The sequence below is a fragment of the Octopus sinensis genome, linkage group LG4 (genome assembly GCF_006345805.1).
Source record: "Octopus sinensis linkage group LG4, ASM634580v1, whole genome shotgun sequence".
Classification (NCBI taxonomy): Eukaryota; Metazoa; Mollusca; class Cephalopoda; order Octopoda; family Octopodidae; genus Octopus; species Octopus sinensis.
In genome coordinates, this window is record NC_043000.1 from 134678201 (window position 1) to 134706106 (window position 27906).

The 27906-nt window shown below is 36.7% G+C and overlaps 1 protein-coding gene across 1 annotated transcript in view; it reads right to left on the bottom strand.

Moving 5' to 3' along the window:
• Window positions 1-27906, bottom strand: part of LOC115210384 (dolichyl-diphosphooligosaccharide--protein glycosyltransferase subunit STT3B) — a 71636-nt gene that overhangs the window by 9017 nt on the left and 34713 nt on the right. Inside the window, exons 6-14 of the mRNA XM_029778956.2 lie at window positions 22997-23062; window positions 21596-21695; window positions 18914-19012; window positions 17012-17158; window positions 9406-9609; window positions 6541-6737; window positions 3618-3805; window positions 2682-2853; window positions 2023-2196 (exon numbers count right to left, since the gene is read on the bottom strand). Coding sequence (XP_029634816.1) covers window positions 2023-2196; window positions 2682-2853; window positions 3618-3805; window positions 6541-6737; window positions 9406-9609; window positions 17012-17158; window positions 18914-19012; window positions 21596-21695; window positions 22997-23062 — 1347 coding nt within the window. The remainder of the gene's footprint in view (window positions 1-2022; window positions 2197-2681; window positions 2854-3617; window positions 3806-6540; window positions 6738-9405; window positions 9610-17011; window positions 17159-18913; window positions 19013-21595; window positions 21696-22996; window positions 23063-27906) is intronic.

Consider the following 27906-nt stretch of genomic DNA (forward strand, 5'->3'; position numbering starts at 1 on the left):
AAGAAGGAGTTGGAAGCTTAAGAACTCTTCACATGGTCAGAGATTTAGGGATACCCTTACCGAGAAATTTGATGCTAGGGAGGAGGAGCTACAGTCCTGTGACATAGAAGAAAGCTGGGAATTCCTGTGAGACAGCTTGCTGAGTGCCACAGACCAAATCTGTGGCTGGTGCAAAGTCCCTTCCAGGGTAACATGATGGTGGAACAATACTGTAGACAGGGCCATTAGAGAAAAGAAACAGGCTTGGAAAAGTGGGGAGAATGTATCAGATAGCCAAAAGGGAAGTTAGGAGACAGGTATATATAGCCAAGGGAGTAGAAAAAAAGAAGTTTGCTAACGTTCAGCGATGCGAGGACCAAAGAACTGAAGTATTTTGGATTGCAAGACATTGTGGGAGAGAAATATGTCCACATGGATGATGGTGCCCTTGCATTTAATGATTCTGCAAAGAAAGAGGCTTGGAGATGCCATTATGAAAGACTGCTGAATGTGAAGAATAAATAGGAGGAGAGTCTGCCAAAGGTTGACCCAATTGAGGGACCTGTTCGATCAGTAGAAAAGGCGTGGGTAGAAACTCCATACGATGTACTCAGTGTAAGCTATGGACACATTAAAGGTGCAGCAATATCAAAGGAAAGTTAACCGGGAAAATAGTTTTTGTATGTGGCAGATGCACAGGGGCAATAAACACTGAAAATGTACAGAAAACAGATTCTATCACATCTATTAGTTAATCGCTTCCGCTACCTAGGTGACCAAGTCTGTAGCGGGGGTGATTGCTCTGAGAGTGTAGTGACTAGAATAAGAATAGCCCGGGTAAAGTTCAGGGAGTTCCTACCTTTGCTGGTAACTAAGGGCCTCTCGCTCAGGATGAAAGGTAGACTGTATGATGCATGTGTGTGAACTGCCATGCTACACGGCAGTGAAACATGGGCCATGACTACTACTGAGGACATGCTTAGGCTTGAAAGAAATGAAGCTAGTATGATTGGCTGGATGTGTAATGTCAGTGTGCATACATGACAGAGTGTAAGCACCCTGAGAGAAAAGTTGGGTATAAGCAGCATCAAATATGGTGTGCAAGAGAGACGACTATGCTGGTATGGTCATGTGTTATGTATGGATGAGGACAGTTGCGTGAGGAAGTACCACTCCCTAACTGTGGAAGAGGTAGACTCAGGAAGACATGGGATGAGGTGGTGAAGCATGACCTTTGAACATTGGGTCTCATAGAGGCAATGATAGGAGACCGAGACCTTTGGAGACATGCTGGATTGAGAAAACCTGGCAACTAAAGTGAGATCGCAGCCATACATGTCTGGCTCAGTTAAGAGTACCATTGATGCAGCGTGCGATATATACTTGTGAAGACCTGTTGAGTCAAGTAAAACCAATATTGTAGCTGTGGCCAGTGCCCCCTGACTGGCTCTTGTGCCGGTGGCACGCAAAAAGCACCATCTGAATGTGGCCAATGCCAGTACCCCCTGAATGGCCTGTATGCTGGTGGCATGTAGAAAGCACTACCCAAACGTGATCTATGCCAGGCCTGCCTCCTGTGTCAGTGGCACGTAAAAAGCACCCACTACACTCTCAGAGTGGTTGGCATTAGGAAGGGCATCCAGCTGTAGAAACCGTGTCAGATCAGATTGGAGCCTGGTGCAGCTGCTGGTTCTCCAGACCTCAGTCAAACTGTCCAACCCATGCCAGCATGGAAAATGGACGTTAAACGATGATGATGATGATGACAGAACACTATTTAAGCTATTGCAGCATGGAAGGTGTCTATAAGCCATTTAAAAACACACAAAAACCATTAGATTCACTTTAACATTTAAATTTAATTTGTCAAAATATTTTTGTCGCTTTGAAACTGTGACCTGTTCACTGACAAAATTCTGTGCTGCATCTATAACTATTTAAGCTGTTTTTAGAAATACCAAATCACTGTTTAAAAAAAGCTATGGTCAAATTATTATTAGTTAGATCAATGTTACATAAATTAGTTAAACCATATAAACTTACTCTGATATCTTTTGGGTGTTCTCCTTCAGCAATTCTCACCATCCATAAAAATTTATTAATGTCATCCCCAGAGTAACCTATGACACCACCGAATATCACAAGTACATAGTTAACATCTAAAGATCGCATGATGTCATACGCTGCTGTCTCATTTGATGACATAGCTTTGCCAACCTGAATAGTGAAGAAGAATAGTATAGAATGGTAATTTCAATATCAATTTCATAGACACAAAGCAAACAGTTTAAAAGGAAGGTTAAGTGCATTACACTGAACCTAATGTATAACTGGTACTTATATCATTGATTCCAGAGAGATGAAAGTTTAAGTTGATCCCACTAGCCTTAGTATTCAGAAAATAGCAGAACAAAATATTGTTTTTTTTTCAACTAGGCATCATGGCTATATTAATTTTGGTTAAAATAAGACAATATTACATGTGAAAAGTAAGCCTATATTTTCATGGTCAACTATAGAACTAGCAAATAAAAAATTAAACTGAAAATCAATGATGCAGACCTTTAATTAATACAGAGATATAAAAAAATTAAAAAGAAAAACATAATTTAGGTATTTAGAAAAGAATATAATCAGAAATGTTTATTTAATGAAAAAAAAATGAATAATCATAAAATAATAAAAAACAAAAAAAACCTTACCAATGCTATATGGCTGTTGTTCCAAGTATTATTATCTACTAATGTAGTCCGATTTCCCATTCCAGCAATCTGATAACCGTAGTCCCACCAAGACATTATTCTTGCTTTATCATGTGTATTTTGACGTAGCCAATAATAAGCTTCACGGAAATCATCTAAAATAGTGCGGCTCCTGGTGAAAAGAGAACACATTTCCATATGCAGAGATGAACACAACATTAATTTTTTTTACAATAGCAAACATAAATAGAGACATATCTCTTTACTGCAGATATTTTCACCATTCAATTTTTGCAAACAACTGAAAAATTATATTAACCTCCTCCTACCCTTAGACTAAATAGTATGTAAATTAACACATTTTTCAAACTTGACCATCAGTTCACATGTCTACTAAAAGCCAAAATTCAGTTAACAGTCTCCCACTTTCACAGTGCAATTCCTGCTTCCTCTCCTGCTAATTGACTGCTCTAACCACTACCCACAAGGGTCTAAACATAGAGAGGACAATCAAGGACAGACAAAAAGATTAAGTCGATTACATTGACCCCAGTGCGAAACTGGTACTTTATTTATTGACCCCGAAAGGATGAAAGGCAAAGCCGACCTTGGCAGAATTTGAACTCAGAACATAACGACAGACGAAATACTGTTAAGCATTTCGCCCGGCGCGCTAACGCGTCTGCCAGCTCGCCGCCTTCATATATATATATATATATATCAAAAACTGCACTGTTCAAATTGAAATCTTTTCTTCTAGATGAGAAAATGTGATTTGAGGGAGATTCAGCTGCTACTTCAACCAATTTGAGTGACTGCATTGAAGCTTCCTCCCTCCCCAACAATAGATGCTATAGAATTAACAATATGGATTTTTTTATGCTTGCATTGATTTCACGAATACTGACACAGATAATACAAAACTGGTATGCTTACCCATCATGGTTAAATGAAGCGAGTACAATACTAGGACTTGAGTACGCACTACTTGTAACCCAAGTACAATGGACAGCAAAAAGCATTAACATCATCACAACTGCAATGTTTATGATACTTTTGATATTAATGCCAAGGCTTTCTTGTTCCTTGGGCTTGTCATCTTTTATCTTCTTGGCTTTACCAACCTTAAACATTGAAAGAAAAGGAAAACTGATGCAGAAATAATTCACTTATATTTTCAATAGATTTTCTAAGACATAATTTACTTTGTTACACTTGTGAAGACCTGTTGAGGCAAGTGAAAATCAAATCAAATCAAAATAGATGAACATCAATGGAATTTGTATCTTTGTGGTTCCAGTACCGGTGGCACACAAGAAAACCATCCGATCGTGGCCGTTCGCCAGCCACATCTGGCACCTGTGTCGGTGGCACATAAAGACACCATCCGAAGACCCGGCGACGTAGACAGTCCACCTGTGCATACCTTCCTTCTTGTGACACTTGTGAAGACCTGTTGAGGCAAGTGAAAATCAAATCAAATCAAAACAAATCAAAATAGATGAACATAAATGGAATTTGTATCTTTGTGGTACCAGTGCCGGTGGCACACAAGAAAATCATCCGAACGTGGCCGTAGCCAGTACCGCATAGACTGGCCTCCGTGCTTTGGGGACGTAACAAACACCATCCGATCGTGGCCGTCCGCCAGCCTCATCTGGCACCTGTGTCGGTGGCACATAAAAACACCATCCGAGCGTGGCCGTCTGCCAGCCTCGTCTGGCACCTGCCAGCCTCATCTGGCACCTGTGTCGGTGGCACATAAAAACACCATCCGAGCGTGGCCGTTCGCCAGCCTCGTCTGGCACCTGTGTCGGTGGCACATAAAATCACCCACTACACTGTCGGAGTGGTTGGCGTTAGGAAGGGCATCCAGCTGTAGAAACACTGCCAGATCTGACTGGCCTGGTGCAGCCTTCGGGCTCCCCAGACCCCAGTTGAACCGTCCAACCCATGCTAGCATGGAAAACGGACGCTAAATGATGATGATGATGATGATGATGATGAATAACCATAATAAAATTATTTTTTCATCATGACTGTTCTGTGTGTATGCCTATCCTGTCAAAATAATATGTACTGATAGAGATAAAATACACCCACACACACATATATATATATATATATATATAAAGCACCATCTGATCGTGGCCGTTTGCCAGCCTCGTCTGGCACCTGTGCCGGTGGCACGTAAAAAGCACCCACTACACTCATGGAGTGATTGGCGTTAGGAAGGGCATCCAGCCATAGAAACATTGCCAGATCAGACTGGGCCTGGTGCAGCCTTCTGGCTTCCCAGACCCCGGTTGCACCGTCCAACCCATGCCAGCATGGAAAGCGGACGCTAAACGATGATGATATATATAATATACATGCATGTGTGTACGTACTATAACATATATTTTCTTGCACTGGTTTCAGGTATTGGGCTGTGGCCACGAGGGGTGCCACCTTCAAAGGTTTTAGACAATCTTATGGCTGCCAATACTTTGATACTTATTTTATTGTTCTGTACTTATATTATGGCTAAATCCACCAGAGGGACATAATATACAGTTAGATATACACACACATTCAAGATAAATACTTTAGATAAAAAAATTATAAAACGTCTATGTGAAACAATTTCCAGTGTGTATATTTCTCAAAATATACATTCTGAAGCAGTAAACTTGTGGTCACAATATGAATTACAACAATACCAATATAATTTATTGAAAATAAGCAAAATGACTAGGGAACTATGCAATCCATACTCTACAGCAGTGCTTATTTAAGTGGAAGCAGTATAGCAAGGGAAAGGGAGGAAATATATTTTAATTGTTCTAATTTTCAAAAAATATTTTCTTTTTTTTCTTCTGAGTGTGAATATTCTAGTAATAATATTAGTGGTTGAATTATGGCAGTGAACTGGCAGAATCATTAGCATGGCTGGCAGAGTCGTTAGCATAACTGGCAGAATCATTAGCATGGCTGGCAGAGTCGTTAGCATAACTGGCAGAGTCATTAGCATGGCAGGCAAAATGCTTAGCAGTATTTTTGTCTGTCTTTATTGCTCTGAATTGACTTAGCCTCTCATCCTTTCAGAGTTGATAAAATAAGTACCAGTTGAACTCTGGGGCCAATGTAATCAACTTACCCTTCCCCCAAAATTTTAAACCAATATCAGTAGCTGAAATGTTTTGTCATTCCATATGATATAGATGAAATGACTCAAGTGCAATTAGTCTTTTAATGGTAATCAACTCATCAGCGGAGATGATTTGTGTTGTATTTAGTTTTGTTGAATTGCAGTAAAGCGAAGTTGAAAGAGTGTGAGTAAGAGAAAGGGAGTGATAGCTATATATATATAATATATATATGTAATAATAATAATAATAATATGAGGGAATATTATTCCAAACTTACAGGGAAAAATTCAATTTAGAAATACTAAATCAAATTTTACAAAATATAATATATATATAAATTAGAAAAAAACCCACCTTTTATCAATTCAATAATGAAAAATTAAATTATACTATTTAGAAAAATTACATCTTATAGAAAGATTAAATACAAGATAAAACATATAACAATGATTAAGTAAATTGCAAAATAACAAATAAAACGTTTATATACATTTTATATATATGTTTTATTTATTATTTACTTAATCATTGTTATATGTTTTATCTTATATTTAATATTTCTATAAGATGTAATTTTTCTAAACGGTATAATTTAAATTATTGAATTGATAAAAGGTTCTAATTTATATATATATATATATATATATATATATATAGGTTGAAATGCACTGCTGTATGGTTTGAGACATTTTTGTTTTGTCAGTAATCATTACAAAGAGGTTCGTTACCTTATCATAGAGGCGGTCATTTCTGTTTTCTTGAGACTCATTCTTCTGTTTGGTTTTTGGGCTGTCATCTTTAGAATACACTTCAAATGTTTTGGAGAAGGCAATAGCAGCTAACACACAGACTATTGGTGTCAGAGTCAACATCAGTCGCACCATCACACCAGCAAAGTAACTTGCACTTATAGCATACAACACAACTGGAGAAAGACAATGAAAAATCCCTTAGTTATATTGTACTACACCATGAAGAAGAGATGACATTCTTACTTATATTTATTGATTTACTGTCTTCAAGATATTAAAAATTCTGTGTTAAAAATAATTAAAAATGTTAAAAATCAAATGCTCAAAATTACTTTCTCATGCACATATATATGTGTATGTGATGATGTATGTATATACATACATATGAAGATAATAATACAGATAAACATGATTAGGCTTGATATATGTAAATACACATATAGATATATATATATATATATATATATATATGTAGGGATATATAAAGACTTCAGAGTTTAAGTTCAAATCATTTTAGCACTACTATGTGTTTTCTCTACTGAATATCTCTAGATCTCACCTGTTGAATGTATACATATATGTGAATATATAAAATAATTTGTATATCTATTTTCCATGATGTCATAGGTTGGGTAGTTCAAGAGAATTTGAATCAGTTTTGTTGGAGTTACAGCCTTTGTAGATGAGTTGGAGGACCTTATCTAGCTCAGACATCTCAGCTTTGATATAATTTCTACAGCTTGATGTCTTTCCTAATATTAACTTTATGGAGTGTACTGGATGCATTTTACTAAGGCATTAACACAAGAGAATTCTTCCTAACTGAGAAGCTGAATAGAAGAAAATAACAATGACAGAAGAAGAGCAAGGGCAGGTGAGAGGATGTGGCAGATGGGAACAAAAGTGATGGATAAATGGTGAGTGAATGACACCTATGGTACCAGATGTTTTGAGGATGAATGTGAGAGAGCATAGAAGAAATAATGACAAAATGTATGGGGCAGATGTAGATCTGATGAAGTCCTTTATGCATATGGGTTGAGATTGGCAAGAGGAATACAGTGATAAAATATGAGGGCAGGAAGGAAAAAACGAAATAATAAAACACGATTTTCCGTGACCGCTGCCAGTACCGCCCGACTGGCCCTCATGCCGGTGGCACGTAAAAGCACCCACTACACTCTCGGAATGGTTGGCATTAGGAAGGGCATCCAGCTGTACAAACTCTGCCAAATCAAGATTGGAGCCTGGTGCAGCCATCTGGTTCACCTGTCCTCAGTCAAATTGTCCAACCCATGCTATCATGGAAAGTGGATGTTAAACGACGACGATGATGAGAGGGTCAGGTACAGTATGGCAAACAGAAAAAAGAGATCCACATCTATATTAGGTCATACCACTAGCACTGTACAGTGAGAGTTAAAACAAGAGAGTGACTGAGAGAGACAGAGGCATGGGCAATACAGGTATAGGTGATACTGGCACGAACGATAGAGGGATGAGTAATAAGAATATCTTGTGATATAGTGGTAGGCATTAGATGAGTTCAAATGGTGAGAGGTTATCAAATAGACAGATGCTGTAGAATTACACTAACGGTAAGAATGCTAGATGCACATTTCTGCCTCACTGGCTTCTCCAGTAGCATGTATTCACTGCCATCTGTACATTAAGCCAAAATTTCTCACTACTGATACAGGGGAAACAATGACTGAACATGCACTGGTGTTGCAATTAACTGCCCAGCTGAATTAAAATTCATTAAATGCCACTGAAAAAGTATTAGATTAAAATAGTCAGATGTCGTAAGAGGCAACTAAACTGGTTGGCAATAGAAAGGGTATCCTGATGTAGAACACTGCCTCAGAAAAACTGTCCAACCCATGCCAGCATGGAAAGGATGTAAAATGCTATGGCAATTTGCTGTACTTGATAAGATGGGTCAAACTAAGTAAAATTGCTGTCTTCCACACACATGGGTTTGTCCTTTCAGGTGCTGGCGCTACATAAATGCACTTGTGCCAGCATTGTGTAAAAGCACCTGAGCTGGTGGCATGTAAAAAGCACCCAGCACATTCTGTTAAGTGGTTGGCATTAGGAAGGGCATCTAAGCAAGTAACAACAGACAACTGGAGTTTGGATAGCTCAATGTCAAACCCTGCCAGTATGGAAAGCAGACATTAAACGATGATGATATATAGATATATATGTATGTATATATAAGATAATTCAAGTAAATAAAGAGAATAATACATCTACACAGTTTTTATCAATCCAGTCATTTATACAGCATATTTAATTTAAATCTCTGTCCAACATATGTTTCTGCTGCAAGGATATCTCACAATGTAAATATACTGTATAAACGACTAGAATATTAAAAGCTGTGTAGATGTATTATTCTCCATAGTTATTTGAATTGTCTTGGATATACACTCAGCAAACTGTTTATAATCCAATGATGCAAACCCAGGATTTACCCATTGGATGAAATACATTTGGATTGTTTACTTCACATAGTCCTATGTTATTCCTTACCATATGATGTGGTTGGCCACAACTTGAATTATACTAGAGTGCTTGAGCAGTATCTGCCTGGATTTATTATCCCTATCTATTCACTACATATGTGTGTGTGTGTGTGTGTGTGTGTGTATATATATATATATATATATATATACACATACATACATATATATATATGGGAAGCAGTTCTATTTGGAGGCATGCATGCACTATTGAAACCAATTTTAAAATAGCTTACCATCAATGGCATTAATTTGCAAGTACTCACTAAACTGAATTTAAAACTGGTTTGTCACACATCACATGGAAACTTACCAAAAACTCTTTCATCATTGACATCACGTATGCAGAACCAAACTCCAGCAGGGAACGCACAGACCAAAATGTGAAGATCAAAGAAAAAAGAAACCCAAGTTGTAGGTTGATGTTCTGATACTGAAGCTATAATAGGAATGTGGATTTTAGCATAACCGGTATCCCAAAGAGAATAGAACCTTCCACTCCATGGTGCAATAAAACCTGAAAAAAAAAAAGACAAATGAAAATAAAGGCATTATTTTTTAAAATAATAATTTTGAATAATTTATATTTTGCAGGGTTTCATAGCATTACTGTTTCAGCTGGTCTTTAAAAGTAATAGTTGATCTCAAAAATACTGCTGTCATATATTTAAAAGATCACAGCTATTGAGCAATTATGAGGTAGAAATAGGAAAGTCTAGTGGTATCAGTTTCAAAATGTTAATTTGAAAATTATCCTCTGGAAGGAATATGTAAAACTTTGTTTGAGATGAACATTGAAATAAGGAAAAAATATGAAAGCTGTTTAAATTGTAAATGAAGAGAATAAGTTATACATTTTGTGGGACAGTATGAACAAATAAGTTTAGTAAAAGTTGAACACTGGAAAGTTGAAGATCAATGCTTGAGGAAAATACATATTTGATGTGATGGTTATGAAGGGTAAATTTTGTCTGACCTCCAAAGTATGTCAAATGTTAAGAAATACATGTAGTAATCTTTAAAATTAATAATGATGATGATGATTGCCAGTGCCGCCCCGACTGGCCTCGTGCCAGTGGCACATAAAAAGCACCATCCGTTCGTGGCCGTTTTCCAGCTCTGTCTGGCACCTGTGTGGGTGGCACGTAAAAAGCACCCACTACACTCACGGAGTGGTTGGCGTTAGGAAGGGCATCCAGCCGTAGAAACACTGCCAGATCTGACTAGGCCTGATAAAGCCTTCCTGCTTCAGACCCCAGTTGAACCGTCCAACCCATGCTAGCATGGAAAACGGATGCTAAACGATGATGATGATGATGATAATAATAATATTAATACTTGTAATATTAACAAGACCAAAGAAACTCATCATATATGATGTGATGGCTATAAAGAATAGCTTGAGTGGTGAGTAGATGCAATGCAGAGAATTGAAAGAAAATTTGAAAAAGTAGAATCAAATAGAATTAGATGTAGTGAAACACTAGTTGGTCTACTACTGGATGTTAATACACTCTAAGATGCTGGTGATTGAAAGAGATGTTTTGACCTACATCGTTAAAACCACAGTAGAGCAAAAAATTAACTGGTAACATGTAAAAAAAACACCCAATACACTCTGTAAAGTGGTTGATGTTAGGGAAGGGAATCCATCTGCAGAAAGCAAGCCAAAACAGATGACTGGAGCCTGGTGCAGCTATCTGGCTTACCAGCTCCAGTCAAACTGTCTAGTCTATGCCAGTATGGAAAACAGGTGTTAAAACGGATGATGATGATGTATGTTTATGAACATATATTAAAGACATATGTGCACGGGGAGGAGGCATACAACTACACACACTATAATCATCATTTTTATATCCACTTTTTCTAAGCTGTCATGAGTTGGCCAAGAGTTATTGAAGCAGTACTGCACAGCTGGATAGCCTTCGTGTCACCAACACTTACTTGTGAAACAAATTAGATAACCTTTATTACATAGTTTTCACACACAAGACAAAGCCACTGAGCAATGGAACATATTGTTTACATGAAGTGTAAACATTGTCACTGTCTTGGTTTAGCCAGATGTTTCCACCAATTGATTAAAACTCTCACTCACCAATGAATTACTACAAATAAATATACACATCGTGGATGTCAGTGCTTGTTGCCTGGCATATGTCAAGTGATGAGAGAGGGGTTAAATTCAATACATCATTAGATATAGACAGGTGTTAGCAGTAATAATACATATGCTCTTGTATGCCTATGAGTAAAAGGGTAAAACTCCCTTGGGTCATGAATGACCATGGGATTGCACCTAGAAAGTTCCCTTCCAAGGTACAAGTCTGGGCAAGATTGTTTAAGGAAGACCAGCTGTCACCCATGCACAATAGCCTCCCCGCTCCATGCCACTGATGGCCAAGAGAAAGGCAAAGGCTGATACAGCATATCACCACTGATGATGTCGCAACTCATTTCTGCAGCTGAGTGAACTGGAGCAACATGAAATAAAGTGTCTTGCTCAAGAACACAACATACAGTCTGGTCTGGGAATTGAACTCACTACCTCATGATTGTGAGCCTGATGCTCTAATCACTGAGTCATGTGCATTCCCATATATGACTATGAACATCCATAGTAAAAACATATAGACATACATGCATAGGGAAATATATATCTACACATAAACACACACAATCATCTTGATCATTTTTCTATGCTGCCGTGAATTGGCCAAGAGTTATTGAAGTGGTACTGCACAAGTGGATAGCTTTTGTGTCACCAACACATACTTGTAAAGTAACTTTTATTACAGAGTTTTCACACAAGACAAAATCATCAAGCAATGAAACATTCTGTTTGCACGAAGTGTAAACATTGTCACTATTTTTGTTTATAATGGTAACAATGTGAATATATGTGGAAACACATACACACACACACACACACACATAGAGACAATAGGTTTCAAGCAGTTTCCATCTACCAAATTTCTCTTACACTCACCCAAGGTACCTCACAATAGGATGGGACCTGAAACCTGGGTAGGCTAGGATGCAGACATCTAAAATTGCTCTATTTTTTTTGTTTTTGTGACCACCATGTGACAATTAGATGAAATTTTGCACAACAGTAGAGAAAAATATGAATAACAACCACACAAACTTGTCAAGCGTGAAAAGTGCATATTAATGAGATACCATACTTTTATATTTCATAATTACATCTGTCGCCCTCTTGAATCCAAAATAGAAACTAGGCCAATGGCATGTGTGTTAGACTGCTTTTTTATTGTGAAGGAATGTCATGTATAGAATGTTGAAACAAATCTGATTTCAGAATAAATAAGATTGTGAACTTAAATTTACATACCATTAGAGGGTATTTTTCTTGGGTTTTTTACTTGAAATGTTTTCAGTTACTGAGACATGTTTGCAAACCATTTACATTAAATGGGAATGGGAGAGGGGGGGGGGTTATGAAGGGTACATTTTGTCTGACCTTAGTTAGTTAGTTAGTTAATTTGGCTCAAAAGCAAATAGCAAGGCCATGTAGGGGAACATGGAGTTAAGTACAGGGTGGTGTTCATGTAAAGAGTTCAGGCCACTTGAGGTCCAGGGAGGCTTTGAACAAAGCGGTCGTCGGCATCTTCACCATCTCGTCTGGCAGCTTGTTCCACGGATCCGCAACCCGGACGGAGAAAGCTCCTCTCCTTCGATTGAGATGAAATCGTCGCAGGTAGAGCTTTTCGGAATGACCCCGCAGCCGACGCTCCGGAGCAGGAGTGAAGAACAGCTCTTTCTAGAGGTTACACTTCCCGCTTATGATGTTGTGGGCGAGAATGAGATCACCACGGCGGCGGCGTTTTTCAAGAGAACAAAGGTCGAGCGTCCTCAGCCTTCTTCGTAGGACAAATTTTTGAGACCATGAACCATGCGGGTAGCCAGCCTCTGGACTCTTTCCAAAGCATGTCAAATGTTAAGAAATACATGTAGTAATCTTTAAAAAGAATAATGATGATGATCATAACAATAATACTTGTAATTTTAACAAGATCAAAGAAACTCATTTTTCTCTTGTCTCCCTCATCCCTGTGTTACACCTTATTCCTCTGCATCAGCCTCTTCTCTCATGCCCGTACCTCTATTTCCCACATTCTCTCTTGATTTCTTGCATGCATACACACACACACACATATATGCAGACATGCACACAGAGACATCCCTCTCTCTCACTCTCTTCATTCCAAATAGAAAATTTTGAGAAATGATAAAAGTATTCACACATGCAATCATGATACCAATCTGCTTTATTATAAATAACTTGGACATTTGACATATAGGACACAAAACAGTTATTGATATCCATTTTCAGCTTGTCTTCATTAATAACACTTTATATTGGTAGCTTATTAATAATTGCATAAATCAAAACAAATATATTCAAAGGTCCCAAAGCAGTTTGTTATATGACCAAGTTGCATTGTCCATGTACAGTATGATAAATGCACTTCATACCTACATCTGGCCATCATTTCAAAGCTAACTGTGTCTAACATCAATGCAGGATGAAAACTTTACCATAGAAGTAAATGTCTGTAAAATGATATTGTGGGTTTAAATAGGAGAGTTCACTACCACTTCTGTAACTCACTGGAGAAATGACAAACTACGCTTGTAATGAATCACAGTTGAATGTGATGCATCAATATGAAAACAAGTAAAATTCAAATTTACAGATAATCCAAGTCAACATTCTCATTTGAGGTGAGCTCTCACACCTCTGTTCTTCTTCCTCACCTTCCACATCATTTCCTGCTTGAGTTAAATTTTGGCAATTAATGCATCTACACAGAACTGCGCAGGTTACCTTGTGCTGTTGGCATGAGCACTGACCCTTTCCTTCACCTTTGGGATCCTCACAGCTATTCTTCTTGCAACTGCAATAACTCAAGCAGAGCACATGATGCAGGTGGAAGACCACCCCCACACTACTTCTATAGTGGTATCTGTTACTTTCCATCCATGGTTGTGTAGGCTGGGGATACTGGGAAACTGTTCAAGACATCCTGTAGCTACACCTGTTTGGTAGTTTGCCCTCATCAGGTGTTTCACCATGGCATCATGTGTGGGAGGCATGTTCATCTCTGCTTTAGTGCCCATCAAGAACTTGTTATACCGTACTGTATTGACACGCAAACAGTCTACAAACAAAGTTCTCCACTGTGTGTACCAGACCATCTTCTACAGAGAATGTTGCACCAAATTGTTGAAAGGCTGCTTAAAAATCAACAGATTCAGTCATGAGTTTTAAGGCTTTCTTCTGAGACCAGCCACAGAAACAGCTTGTTGACTCACAGCTTGTAAAACAATTAAGGCTGACGAGGGCATCTGCAACACTGTCTCTGAAATGATTTTGTATAGCTGTTAGATTAAGTGTATGCTTGTTGTTGCCTCTACCAGTGTGAAAGAGTAGCTGGGCCTGAATTTGATGAGCCTCAGTGTCTGGGCTCTTTATAATGATTTTCTCTGAAAACGGGAGAACTCTTCCGTGAGTCTTAATCACATGCATGTAACATAACCTAGGGGTTACGAAGGGAACTTTTCACAACACAGTTACACACATATATACACATACATGCAATTTTAAGGTAGAGAAGCTAATGATAAAGTGCCAAAATATAATTGGTGAAACGTTTAGGAAGCCCCTTTGTTAGTGCTCACTATCAATCATCATCATCATCATTTAACATCCATTGTCCATGCTGGCATGTGTTGGACGGTTTGACCAGGGCTGGCAAGCTGCACCAGATACCAGTCTGATTTGGCATGGTTTCTATGGCTGGATGCCTTTCGTAATGCCAATCACTCCAAGAATGTAATGGGTGTTTTTATGTGCCATTTGTGGGACACCAATATCTGCCACAACTGCGATTATACTTGGCCTGATGTGTCTTCTTCTCAAGCACAGCATAATGCCAAAGTTCTTGGTCATTTGTCATTGCCTTTGTGAGGTCTAACACTCAAAAGGTGCTTTTCACATGCCACTTTGCTTTCGTGAGGCCCAACGCTCAAAAGGTGCTTTTTATGTGCCACTGGCATGGATGCCAGATATGTGACACCAGCACTGGCCATAACTATGATTTCACTATGATTTCATATCAATATATAGATTATATGGTGCTGTATGGGAAGCAAGAATGGGCAACAAAGACTGAGCACCTGCAGGAATTGGGGAGAAACAAGTTGAATATGGTCTAATAGATGTACAATATTAACTTTGAAGATGAGATGAACTGTGTGTTGTTCAATTGAAGAAACAATCATGTATCAAAAAGATTCACAAATGGATTATAAATATTAGGCTAAAAAGTACAAGTGAAGGATGCATACTAGCTTAAAATGTATAGAGTAGGTAGTGTAGGGTACACAAAGCAGGGCCAGAGCAGGGAAGATCTGGGACGAAATAGTTAGCTTTGATTTGATACAATTGGGCACCTTGATAAGAGATAACGGAAGATCAAGATGCGTAGAAAGAAGCTATATTGAAAATATGTCTAACCTATATCTACAAAAAAAGAATGGATAATAAAAAGTAATGAGAGGAATGATAGATCAATCAGTCGAGTAAATAACTTACTTGAAAAATAAACAAAATAAAAACATTTCAGTGACTTACACATATCATTCAAGACTAGCAGAATGACATTGTAGTTTTGAAGAAACATTCAATCAAACTTTTAGCTGGAAAGTTATATAAATGGGAGAAGTTGACAATAGGTGCCAGCATGGTTGTGTTGTCAAGAAGCTTGCTTTGTGACAACTGAGTTCTGGACTTGATCCCACTATGAGCCACCATGAGCAAGTGTATACTGCCAAACCCTTGGGTTGACTAACATCTTGCAAGTGAAATTTAGTAGATCAAAACTGGGAAGCTCACTGTATGCCTTTCTCACTGTGTGTCTAGCTGTGTGCAAGTCTACATGTGTCTCTGTGTATACTACTGTAAATTAATTTGTAACATTTACTGTGGGAGTAGGGGACTGAGGTGAACTTGCTGAAAAAAGGAAGTAGTTCAATGTAAAATCAGCCACATGACAAGTAAAGTGTAAAACAAAGTGGGAGTTTCAGAGAAGAAAACTAAGAACTAGGGTTTGATATACAGAGTTCAATGATTGAAACCTGTAACTGAATACCTATTTCTTTACTACCCACAAGGGGCTAAACACAGAGGGGACAAACAAGGACAGACAAACGGATTAAGCCGTATATATTGACCCCACTGCATAACTGGTACTTAATTTATCGACCCCGAAAGGATGAAAGGCAAAGCCAACTTTGGTGGAATTTGAACCCAGAACGTAACAGCAGACGAAATACCTATTTCTTTACTACCCACAAGGGGCTAAACACAGAGGGGACAAACAAGGACAGACTAACAGATTAAGTCGTATATATCGACCCCTGTGCATAACTGGTACTTAATTTATCGACCCCGAAAGGATGAAAGGCAAAGCCGACCTTGGCGGAATTTGAACTCAGAACGTAACAGCAGACGAAGTACGGCTACGCATTTCACCCAGCGTGCTAACGTTTCTGCCAGCTCGCCGCCCTTTGAAACCTGTAACTGAATACCATTAATAAATAATCACATGTCTACTGATTTGTCCTTAACTGGATACTCTGCTTGGCAAAATCTCTCAAGTTACAAGTATGTTTTGCCCAATGATAAAACGATGAGTTAAAAATAGTTTTGTGTGTGTGTGAGGGAGAGAGAGAGAGGGAGGGAAATCTACATTATCAACCTTTGACAGCAATAATCAAATGAGGCTTTTCATTTTTAGCAAGATTTGGAAAAACAATAAAATTTTCACACAGTAACTCCTGGCTTCTAAAATTTAAGCAAACTAGTTTGAAAATAATGGCAAACTTACCAGCCCAAGTCAGGCCAACAACAGTGATAAAGACCAAACCAGCTGCAGCTACGATTGAAATGATGAAGAAGTAGCGGAATTCTGATTTGGAGAGCACAGACTGGATGTACCTCAGAGCAGCATAAGCATTCAGTAGTGCAAATACACCTGAAATAAAAACATTTCTTTTGAGTGGGTATAAAATCATTTATTTTCTTACAGAAGAGATTCAAATCAATGAAACCAAAATGGAGTCTAACTAGAGATTATAGATCAACTAGACTGACTTGTTACTAAATAGGCTAAACTCACTGCCACTGAAAGCAATTAGTTGGATGATAAATACTAAGGAGTAATACAATTAAAATTCTTTGTAAAGGTTGTAAAGTACTAGAGTAGATATTGTCAATATCTAATTGCAACCAACATGGAAAATTTTACATAATATCAGTAAATTATTTACATTATTTACATTATTTACATTCGACGGATATTTGTCCTCATCATGTTTGTTGTTAACACAATGTTTCGGCTGATATAACCTCCAGCCTTCATCAGGTGTCTTGGGGAAATTTTGAACCTGGGTTCTCGTTCCTAAGGTATTCTTCGATGTTATTATTTTTATTATTATTATTATTATTATTATTATTATTGTTATTGTTCAGGTCAGTGCTTGGAATCGAACTCGGAATCTTGGGGTTAGTAGCCTGCGCTCTTAACCCCAAAATTCCGAGTTTGATTCCAAGCAGTGACCTGAACAATAATAATAATAATAATAATAATAATATCGAAGAATATCTTAGGAATGAGAACCCAGGTTCGAAATTTCCCCAAGACACCTGAAGAAGGCTGGAGGGTATATCAGCCGAAACGTGTTAACAAGAAACACGATGAGGACAAATATCTGTCAAAATGTAAATCATGTACATAATTCCTCATCTCTTAGATATAGAACTGTAATATCAGTAAAGTTTGATAAAGGACAAAAATTTGAACTTTTTCAAATGATTCTGATTCTTGTTGTGTGTAGAGTTTTACAAAAGAGAATTTGATTTATTTTTATGAACTTTTACACTATTTGTTCTCTTTGTTTAGCACGAGAACTCAACACTGTGTGGCTCAATTAGTTTCATAAATATGTCTAAATACATTGCATTATTAACAGAATACATGATGACAATTTCAATTAGAACTCACAACAAATCTGTGAATGCAGCATGTTAAGATCTTGCCACTATTATTACATAGCAGTTGTCATACATTTTTTATCAAAAATAATAATTTAAATAAAGAACCATCAAGAAGACTGTTAAGCTTAGCTCATGAATGCTTGTTTTCATTCAAGCAATTTTTTCATTTATCTATACAACCTCTGTTGTGTAAATAAAAACAAACAAAACATTAAGATTAATGGTTTACTTATAATTATTGAAATTATTAGGTTTGGTTATAAGGAAGTATGTATGATGAACATTGTAGAATGGTGAAAAGCATCTTTACTTGTTTAATAATTCTTCATGTAAGAAACATCGAAATATAATGAATTTAATTAAATTAGGAACATAAAAATGACTTTTCTCAATTTCTGGTTCTACAATTTTCTCGTTTTGTTTGCATGAGAACAGAGGTGGACTGTTATTTTAAACACCCACCCACCATCTGTATCAACAAACCTTGACTTGTATTCTTGAAAATAAAGCTACGGCATTGATCCTTTTAAACTAGGAAGATTTAAAAACAGGTTGCAGCTTGTTAGGAGCTTGCTTTTGATTCTATGCTATTTATAGAAATATAGTTAAACTAAACATAATAAAGAATCACTGAGAAAAGAAACAGAAAGTATAGAAAATAGGTATGGTAAGAGAAGGAAAATGATCCTGTTTGTTATTAGATGATTAAAATAAAACAAATACAGATTCATACCTGCTGCAGCCATATGTTCACTGGTACGAATAGGTTGAAATCCAACGAATGGGATTTGCATTGACAACAACAATCCAACGATGTAGAACGTCGTGTATGCTAGAAGTAGTGAGAAAACACATCTAAAATATTTTTACAGTAATATTTAAAAGAGAATTATAAATATTTTAAAACACTTAATTACTGGATATTTAAAACAAAAAATCTAAAAAGAATAAAAACCAAAACAGACTAGTAGTATAGCATGTTGTCTTCTATTCTATCAACATTTTGTATTTTACGCAACATTATTTTACAAATAGGCGTAGGAGTGGTTGTGTGGTAAGTAGCTTGCTTACCAACCACATGGTTCCGGGTTCAGTCCCACTGCGTGGCACCTTGGGCAAGTCTCCTACTATAGCCTCAAGCCGACCAAAGCCTTGTGAGTGGATTTGGTAGACGGAAACTGAAAGAAGCCCGTCGTATATATGTATGTACATACATACATACATACATACATACATATATATATATATTTATTATGTGTGTGTATATGTTTGTGTCTGTGTTTGTACCCCCAACGTTGCTTGACAATCGATGCTGGTGTGTTTACGTCCCCATAACTTAGCGGTTCGGCAAAACAGATCGACAGAATAAGTACTAGGCTTACAAAGAATAAGTCCTGTGGGCGATTTGACTTGACTAGAGGCGGTGCTCCAGCATGGCCACAGTCAAATGACTGAAACAAGTAAAAATACAATAATATATATTTATTTTTAGTAGATATTTGTTTAGAATTTAACCAAACTTGGTTGTTGAGTAAACAACTCCTCAATAGGTAATTTTAGCATTCACACTGGGGTATAGCATAGTTAACATTGACGTTTGAGGCTTGGATATGCAATGTTAAGATGGATTTACAGAAAAAATTAAAGTTAAACTGTGAATATTCAAAGTAACTGGAGACAAATGTAGAATAGAGAACCAATGACAGTTGTTTCATAATGTAATGTTAGTTGATCATTTATGATGAAAATAAATACTTATCATAAGAGTATCATTTGTTCATTGGTTTATTTTTACATCTATTTTCCATCCTAGCATGGGTTAGAGAAATATATTATTGAGGCAACGTTTTACAGCTAGATGCTCTTACTGTCACTGACCCTTAGCTGTTTTTTGAAGTAAGGGATCTCTTATTTCATATGTCTTTGAAGTGGATGATTTGCTGACAGATAAATGACAAAACCACCACTTGTGGCTCAGTGATTTTGGAGAAATGCAAATGTGAACAAACATACCCTCAACACACACATACACATAATGGGCCTCTTTCAGTTTCTCTCTACATAATCCACTCACAAGGCTATTATATCATCACCATTTAATGTTTTCCATGCTGGCATGGGTTGGACAGCTTAACTAGAGCTGGCAAGGCCAGGAGCCACAGGTTCCATAGTCTGTTCTGGCTTGGTTTTTATGGCTGGATGCCCTTCTTAATGCCAACCACTTTACAGAGTATACTGGGTGCTTTTTATGTGGCACCAGCACCAGTACTTTTTGTGCGGCACCAAAGCCAGTAATTTTTACATGGCATCAGCAGCATCATAATAATTTATCTTCATATGGACTGAACTAGAAAAAATAATCTGAAGTTTTGGCAGAGTAAATCAAACCCTCTGTACTCTACAGGTTAAAAGCAAAGCAGTTTTACATTATTAGATATTATTTCTCAGACTACTTACTTTCATTGTATATTACATGGCATTCATTAATTTTTTTGTTGTTTGTTAGCATGGGTTGGATGAATGGATATTATTTTATAAACAGATGCTCTTCCTGTCACAAACCCTTAAATATGTTTTTCAAATAAAAGATTTATGCTACTTGTCTTTGAAAGCACAGTGCTAAAGGATGAGTTGCTAACAGGATATGCCAATATAACAGTATTGTTTTTTCAATTTCATGCAAAGTTACATTTGCATGAATACAAATACACACATACGAGTTTCCATCAATGAATTCCACTCACACGGTATTGGTTAAGCTAAAGCTGAAAACATTTGTTCAATGTATCACATTTTGAGATAGAAACAACATGGTTAGAAAGTGAACTTCATGTCCATATAGCCATGTTTGCATCTGTTGTATGATTGAGACAGCATTCACCCGGGGTGGGTTGAGCTGGCTTCATTCATCTTCAATGCTGCAGCTCTCACAAATGCCGACCAGGCCTGGCAATTTGGGGCTAACGACTGCATGATCTCCAACCTCTCCTTATTCCAGCGGCGAACACCGTAGATATGGGGGCCTAGGTTTGGTTCCGGATCAGCCTTGACTGTCATCAGCCAGGTTGTTCGTTGTCCACCATATCGCTTTCGCCAACCCTGAAGGGGAGCTGGGGCAATTGCTTCGTAAATGAATTCTCCTGGTTGACGACGGAGGGCATGACCCAGCCAATGCAGACGTCTTGTTAGGATGACTTGTCGGAAGGAGGTGATTTTGCACCTCCCCCATCTGTTGTATATAACAACTGGAGAATAGGTGTTATGCTCCAGCTGGGAAAAGTCAACAAAAAGAATTGTTTGAGCTACTTCAACATTTATTGATTTGATCTTGATATAAATCATAATGCTTAATATATACTAATGCTTGAATATATTGAACTATCACTGACAGTAAATTAAAAAATTTTCTACTTACCAATATAAATTCGCCTAGAATATCGTTTCATCAGCAATAACACAAAGACATGAAGTGGGATTAAGTTGATGATGAAAACGTACCCACCCCAAGCTGATACCTGCAAAAAGAAAAAAAAAATTTAGGTAAAATGAAAAAAAGGAAATTAAAGTAATTTGTTTTAATCTAAAGAAACATTATGCAATTAAACATTTCTGTAAAGAGCTTCAAATTGCGAAAAGAAACTTACTTCCACATGTATTGAAAGACTTTGATTTAAAATTGCTTTAATCTTTGGCAAAATATTTAAATTATGAGCAGGAATACCATTATTTTATATGATTTCTCTTTTAAAAGAACTTTCTGAAACAATTAAGAATACTGACATCAAATCTTTCGATTAAAAAAAAAAAAAAAAAAAGAATGCCCCAAAATTCTTAATACAGGGTTATTCAAAAAGAAAGAGCAGATTTCAAATTTATTTTTAAAACAAATGGCAAGAGACACAAACACATTCTACATATTTCTTGATAGTGGAAGGTTTAAACTTTATAGCTGAACATGATCAATTGGATTAAGCCTTAAATAAAATAACATTTTAATTTTGTTTTAAGGTTTCATTTTGTTCATTTTATTTAAAGTTGTATAATTTTCATTTGTGTAATCCCTTAGAAAATGGAGACACCACAAGAAAAGTCTTTTAGTGTGCTGCAGTTTGAGAAATGTGAATTGATTGTGCAAGTGCAATGTGAATTTCACTGCCAATTCAATAAAAATCCACCTCGTCACAAGCAAATTTATGAATGGCATAAAAATTTCTTAGAAAAAGGTTGCATTTGTAAAGGAAAAAAGCACCAGTGTTCATGGTACTCATGTTGAGTGCATACTCCCTTAAAATAAACTTTAAAACCTCTCCTATCAAGAAATATGTAGAATGTGTTTGTGTCTCTTACCGTTTACTCTTTTACTTGTTTCAGTCATTTGACTGCGGCCATGCTGGGGCACCACCTTTAGTCGAGCAAATCGACCCCAGGACTTATTCTTTGTAAGCCTAGTACTTATTCTATCAGTCTCTTTTTGCCGAACTGCTAAGTTACGGGGACGCAAACACACCAGCATCGGTTGTCAAGCGATGTTGAGGGGACAAACACAGATACACAAACACATATACATATATACGATGGGCTTCTTTCAGTTTCCGTCTACCAAATCCACTCACAAGGCTTTGGTTGGCCCGAGGCTATAGCAGAAGACAATTGCCCAAAGTGCCACGCAGTGGGACTAAACCCAGAACCATGTGGTTGGTAAGCAAGCTACTTACCACACAGCCACTCCTACGCCTAAAGGTTGTTTTAAAAATAAATTTAAAATCTGCTCTTTCTTTTTGAATAACCCTCTATATTAACTGAGATCACAACTTACCATATAGAAGTAGGACAATGCAGTACATACTCCCCAGAATACTGTTCCTGTCTTTACTGCTTTTATCTGCAATAAATAGATTAATCAAATGAAATACAAGAAATTGTAAATTTTTAATCAAGCTTTATCCTCGCTAATTTAATCAATTTGAATAAAAGATTAAAAACATAAGGGGGAAGGGATATTCAAATACTATCTAGGTGTGCGTGTATATCTCTGCCTGTTACATCTGTGGCAGTGTCCATGTATCTACATTAACATGTCAATCTATATCAGTGTGTAAGTGTGTATGTTTATTTTTGTGTCTGTATATGCCCATTATTGTGTGCATGTGTACACATGCATATGCATAAGTGTGCTTGGGTATATCTATGTATATGCATGTAGATTCAGAAAGGAAGGTGTATAAATTCCTTTGTCAAAGGTATGGGGTGAAGTAAGATGATTGGCATCGACAAAATTAATACTTGCTTTGTCAATTTCTGTGTATCAATATTTTTTAGTACAATGACTAATGCATATAAGTCTGTTACATGTGTGTATCTGTATACCTTTTTTTCTGATTTTTAGATTATAGTATACTGAGATAAGACTTTTCTGAGAACAGTCTTAAATTGTCAGAAGAAATCTATTACTATATATATGATATTGAATTTCCTTGATTTAAACAGTTTAAATCTTTGATTTTAAACAACATATTCAAATTCTGAGCTGGAATACCATTATTTATGTGTGTGTATATCCCATGTTAGCATAGAGAAAAAAGATGCAAAAAAATATATAAAAGTATGTAGTGTGTGTGTGTGTGTGTATGTGTGCATGTACACATGAGTATATTTCTATGTTAGCAAGTACAGATATCATTTATCAAAATCTTTATGGAAAATTTTAGTTTCAACCAATTTGGTTTCTTAATTAAATCACATTTAAATCTAAATTAAATCACATTTAAATCTATATTAAATCACAAGTATGCCTGGTATTGGTTACTTTTTTCTTGTTTGTTATCACTAACATTCACATACACAAATACTCACACACACGAATACACATGCAGAGTTTCTGTTCACTGTCTTCTGTTTGCAACCCAAAACTAGGTTAGAAAACACACAGCCTGGTTGCAGTGCAGTGGAACTGAACTGAAGTTGCTAAGTAAACTCCTTAACCATATAACCATTCCTGGTTGGATTAATACATTTTACAAATTCAGATATTTGAATTTATCCAAGGAAGTATCAATATCATTTGTCATCTACAGAAACATGTATAAATCTCTAAAATTAAATCCAACTTCAATAAGTTAATCCATCTCTAATTGTATTGGTCATAAGAGGACCTTGTCCTGTACAATATGGTGTGATGTCAAGTAGCTCAGTTCTAATGAATGCTTCAGAAGTTGATAGTTCTAATTCAAATCTTATCTAGCTCACAACACTTGTTCACCAATTGTCCAAATTATGACAAATCTGTTTTGCATGTACGTGTCAATGCCTCATGCCTAACTGCATTCCCAGTTCATTTGCACTCAGTCTCTGTATGCTCCTATTACACAGCCAATGGATCATAAACACACCTATTCAAGTCTCTCTATATTTTCTTCTTTTCACCTTTTACTGTATGTATGAATGAACATGCAAGTTCCATGATGAAATCTGCATCCCAAATGCCTATTTTGTATATTGAGTTGCAACAACGGCAACATGTAGCAAACCTTTTCATGAGGAAACTTTGACATTTGACATTATACTACAACTAACATACTCATCTAAGTAACGGAATATCAAAAATAAGTGAAACATTAAGTTACATCAACAACGTATGATCTGTGCAACTTGTTAGTAGCAACAATGTATTTAGATATTGGATCTCAGTCAGTTTACATGAAGTTTCGATTGCATTTCCTGTATCAATTACTTGTATGAATTATATAATATAAATCTTAAGTGATACTCTATTGCTTTCTAAATTCTCTCAAATTTAAATTAGAGCGGCTGCCACTGCCACCACCACCATCGTTTAACATCCGCTTTCCATGCTAGCATGGGTTGGACGATTTTGACTGAGGGCTGGCAAACCAGACGGCTGCACCAGGCTCCAATCTTGATCTGGCAGAGTTTCTACAGCTGGATGCCCTTCCAAATGCCAACCACTCCGAGAGTGTAGTGAGTGCTTTTTACGTCCCACCGGTCAGGTGGTACTGGCAATGACCTCGCTCGAATCTTTTTACACGTGCCAGTGAAGTGACATTGGTAACGATCACGCTCAAATTGTGCCCTTTTACGTGCCACGGGCATGGAAGCCAGTTGGCTGCTCTGGCAACGATCACGCTCATATGGTGCTCTTGGCACCCTACAAGCACAGACATAAATGCCAGTAAGGCGATGCTGATAACGATCATATTCGAATAGCCGCGTCAAATCTGGGCTACACTACTGCTTTGACCCTTTAGCATTTAAACCGGCCAAATCTAGTCTCTTACACCTACCCTACAATGTCATGCTAAAAGCAAACAATCACATCATAGAAATCTCAAAGCTACAAGGTAATGCATGATTAAGTCAAAAGAACGTCAATAAATGAGCATTACATTTAAAAGAGTAATCTGAATGCTACAGGGTTAAATTTTATATTACATATTTTTGGTTTTGAATATAATAAAATTCAAAATCTCTTCTCAAATGTGTAAAGAAAAAAAAAGAAAGAAAAAGTCAAAATTTTGAAGTCTCATTTTACAAAAACAGTATGTATAAAAATATTGTTTTTATAAAAGTTTAGAATAAGAATTAGAGTACTAAGAAAAATAATTAGGCTAGATAATTTACTATTAGTACTGTTAATGGGAACACTGCACTTCAAGTAACTATGGAACGCAATACTAAAAAGTTGCACAGCAAAATTTATTAATGAAAGATAACACCTAATAAGACAAATCTAAGACCAGTCAGATTTTAAACCAAGGCATTGTCATAAAATCAAATACTGAAATGACATGCTTGTGTTGAGAGAGAGGTATGGGTTTTCAAAGGGATACCTTTTGAGTGATATCAAATAAGAGTTACAGATTCATGTCTGTGTAAAAAAAAAAAAAAGTACAAAAATGAGAATAATGAACACTAGACATGTCACTATCTAAACACTAAAATGTCAATCTTGTACAAGAATGTAATGCTATTTCCAATGAAATTTAAGAGAAGAATGAACAAGAATTGAAAAATCAACATAAATATTTATCTGAAAACTACAAACTATGACAGAGCTTTACAATAAAATAGTTGAGAAAAAGTTTCTAAATGAAATTTCTTGAAGTTTCAAAACTAAAACCATTCCATTGCTGAAGTTGAAATTATTTGTAAATAAAGAAATTAATCCAACGTATTGAAGTTCAATTTAGATTCTCACAAATCATCATTATTTTACATTTGTTTTATCTCCGATGATTTGCAGGGGCCAAATTATTTAAAAGGTGAAACAACTGATCAATATCTATCTACTAATAAATTAGTTTATCAGGACTGAACAAAAGCTAATTAACATACTAAGCATATGTCTTGGCAATATATTATAAACCTTTGCAATCTTGATGTTGGCCATAGTACAGTGTTAAGTTCTGGTTAGTTCAAAACTCTTTTGATTCACATTTTATTTACATCACCAATGTTGTTGAATGGAGGAATATGGCATAGTGGTTTGGATGTTGAGCTCATCATCATTAGATGATGGATTTTGATTCTCAGGCTAGATGGCACATTATGTCCTTGGGTAACGCTCTTCATTTCACATTGCTGAAAATGAGCAGCAGCAACAACAGGGGAATTAATCCTTCCACCCACTGGTATCCTGTTTGTGGGTCCAGAACTCTCTGTTGCTTTAAACACCACAGAAACTGGTACAAGCTCCAATGGCTTGAGACAGATTTTAATGTTTTGGGGAAAACTGCTTTTCCTCTTCTATAAACAACAAATTTCACACACCGTCATCATCATTTAACGTCCGTTTTCCATGCTAGCATGGGTTGGACGGTTCGACCGGGGTCTGGGAAACCAGGAGGCTGCACCAGGCTCCATTCTGATCTGGCAGTGTTTCTACTGCTGGGTGCCCTTCCTAATGCCAACCATTCCGTGAGTGTAGTGGGTGTTTTTTACGTGCCACCAACACAGGTGCCAGGGGAGGCTGGCAGTAGCCACGATCGGTTGGTGCTTTTTACGTGCCACCAGCACGGACGCTGGCTCAAAAATAAATCGTAATTATCTCCAGTCCTAAGAGAATAAATGCAAACAAGCAGAAATAGTCACATTAATGTCTAAATCAAATGCAATTTCAAAGTAATTATACACAGACTGTAATTAAGACAATAACTAAGAGATAAGTTAGTATGAGAAAATTTTTTAATTATTCATGCTTTCAATTGATATTTGATGTAATTGAAACCAAGATACCTTATTATAACTGACAAGAAACCTAAACTAATTTTGAACAAGGAAACAAGTCTACAATCACATTTACGAACCCAACTAAATTCTTTTTGTGTGAAAACAGGCAGTTATATGTTGATACTAGTATTAGATACCTAGCACTGTTCAGCTTAATGAAAAGAAATCCCACTACTTGAGGTTCAAATGCACAGCGTAAAACTGCACAATACATAGCAGTCGGTTGGACAGCTAGACATCACACACATTAACATAATCCTTGCAAGTCCTAAAAAAGCTGACACACACATACACACACACACACCAACAAACAGTTTAACTGATTTACAAGAAAATAAACAAGGTGTAGCTGATTTTTAAAAATTGCATACAAGGTAAAATATATTAAATGATATCTAGCAAACAATAATGTGTGAGAGAGAAAAGAGACAGCGAGGAAGACAAAGAAAGATTAGATGGAAAAGAGATATCCATGTAGGA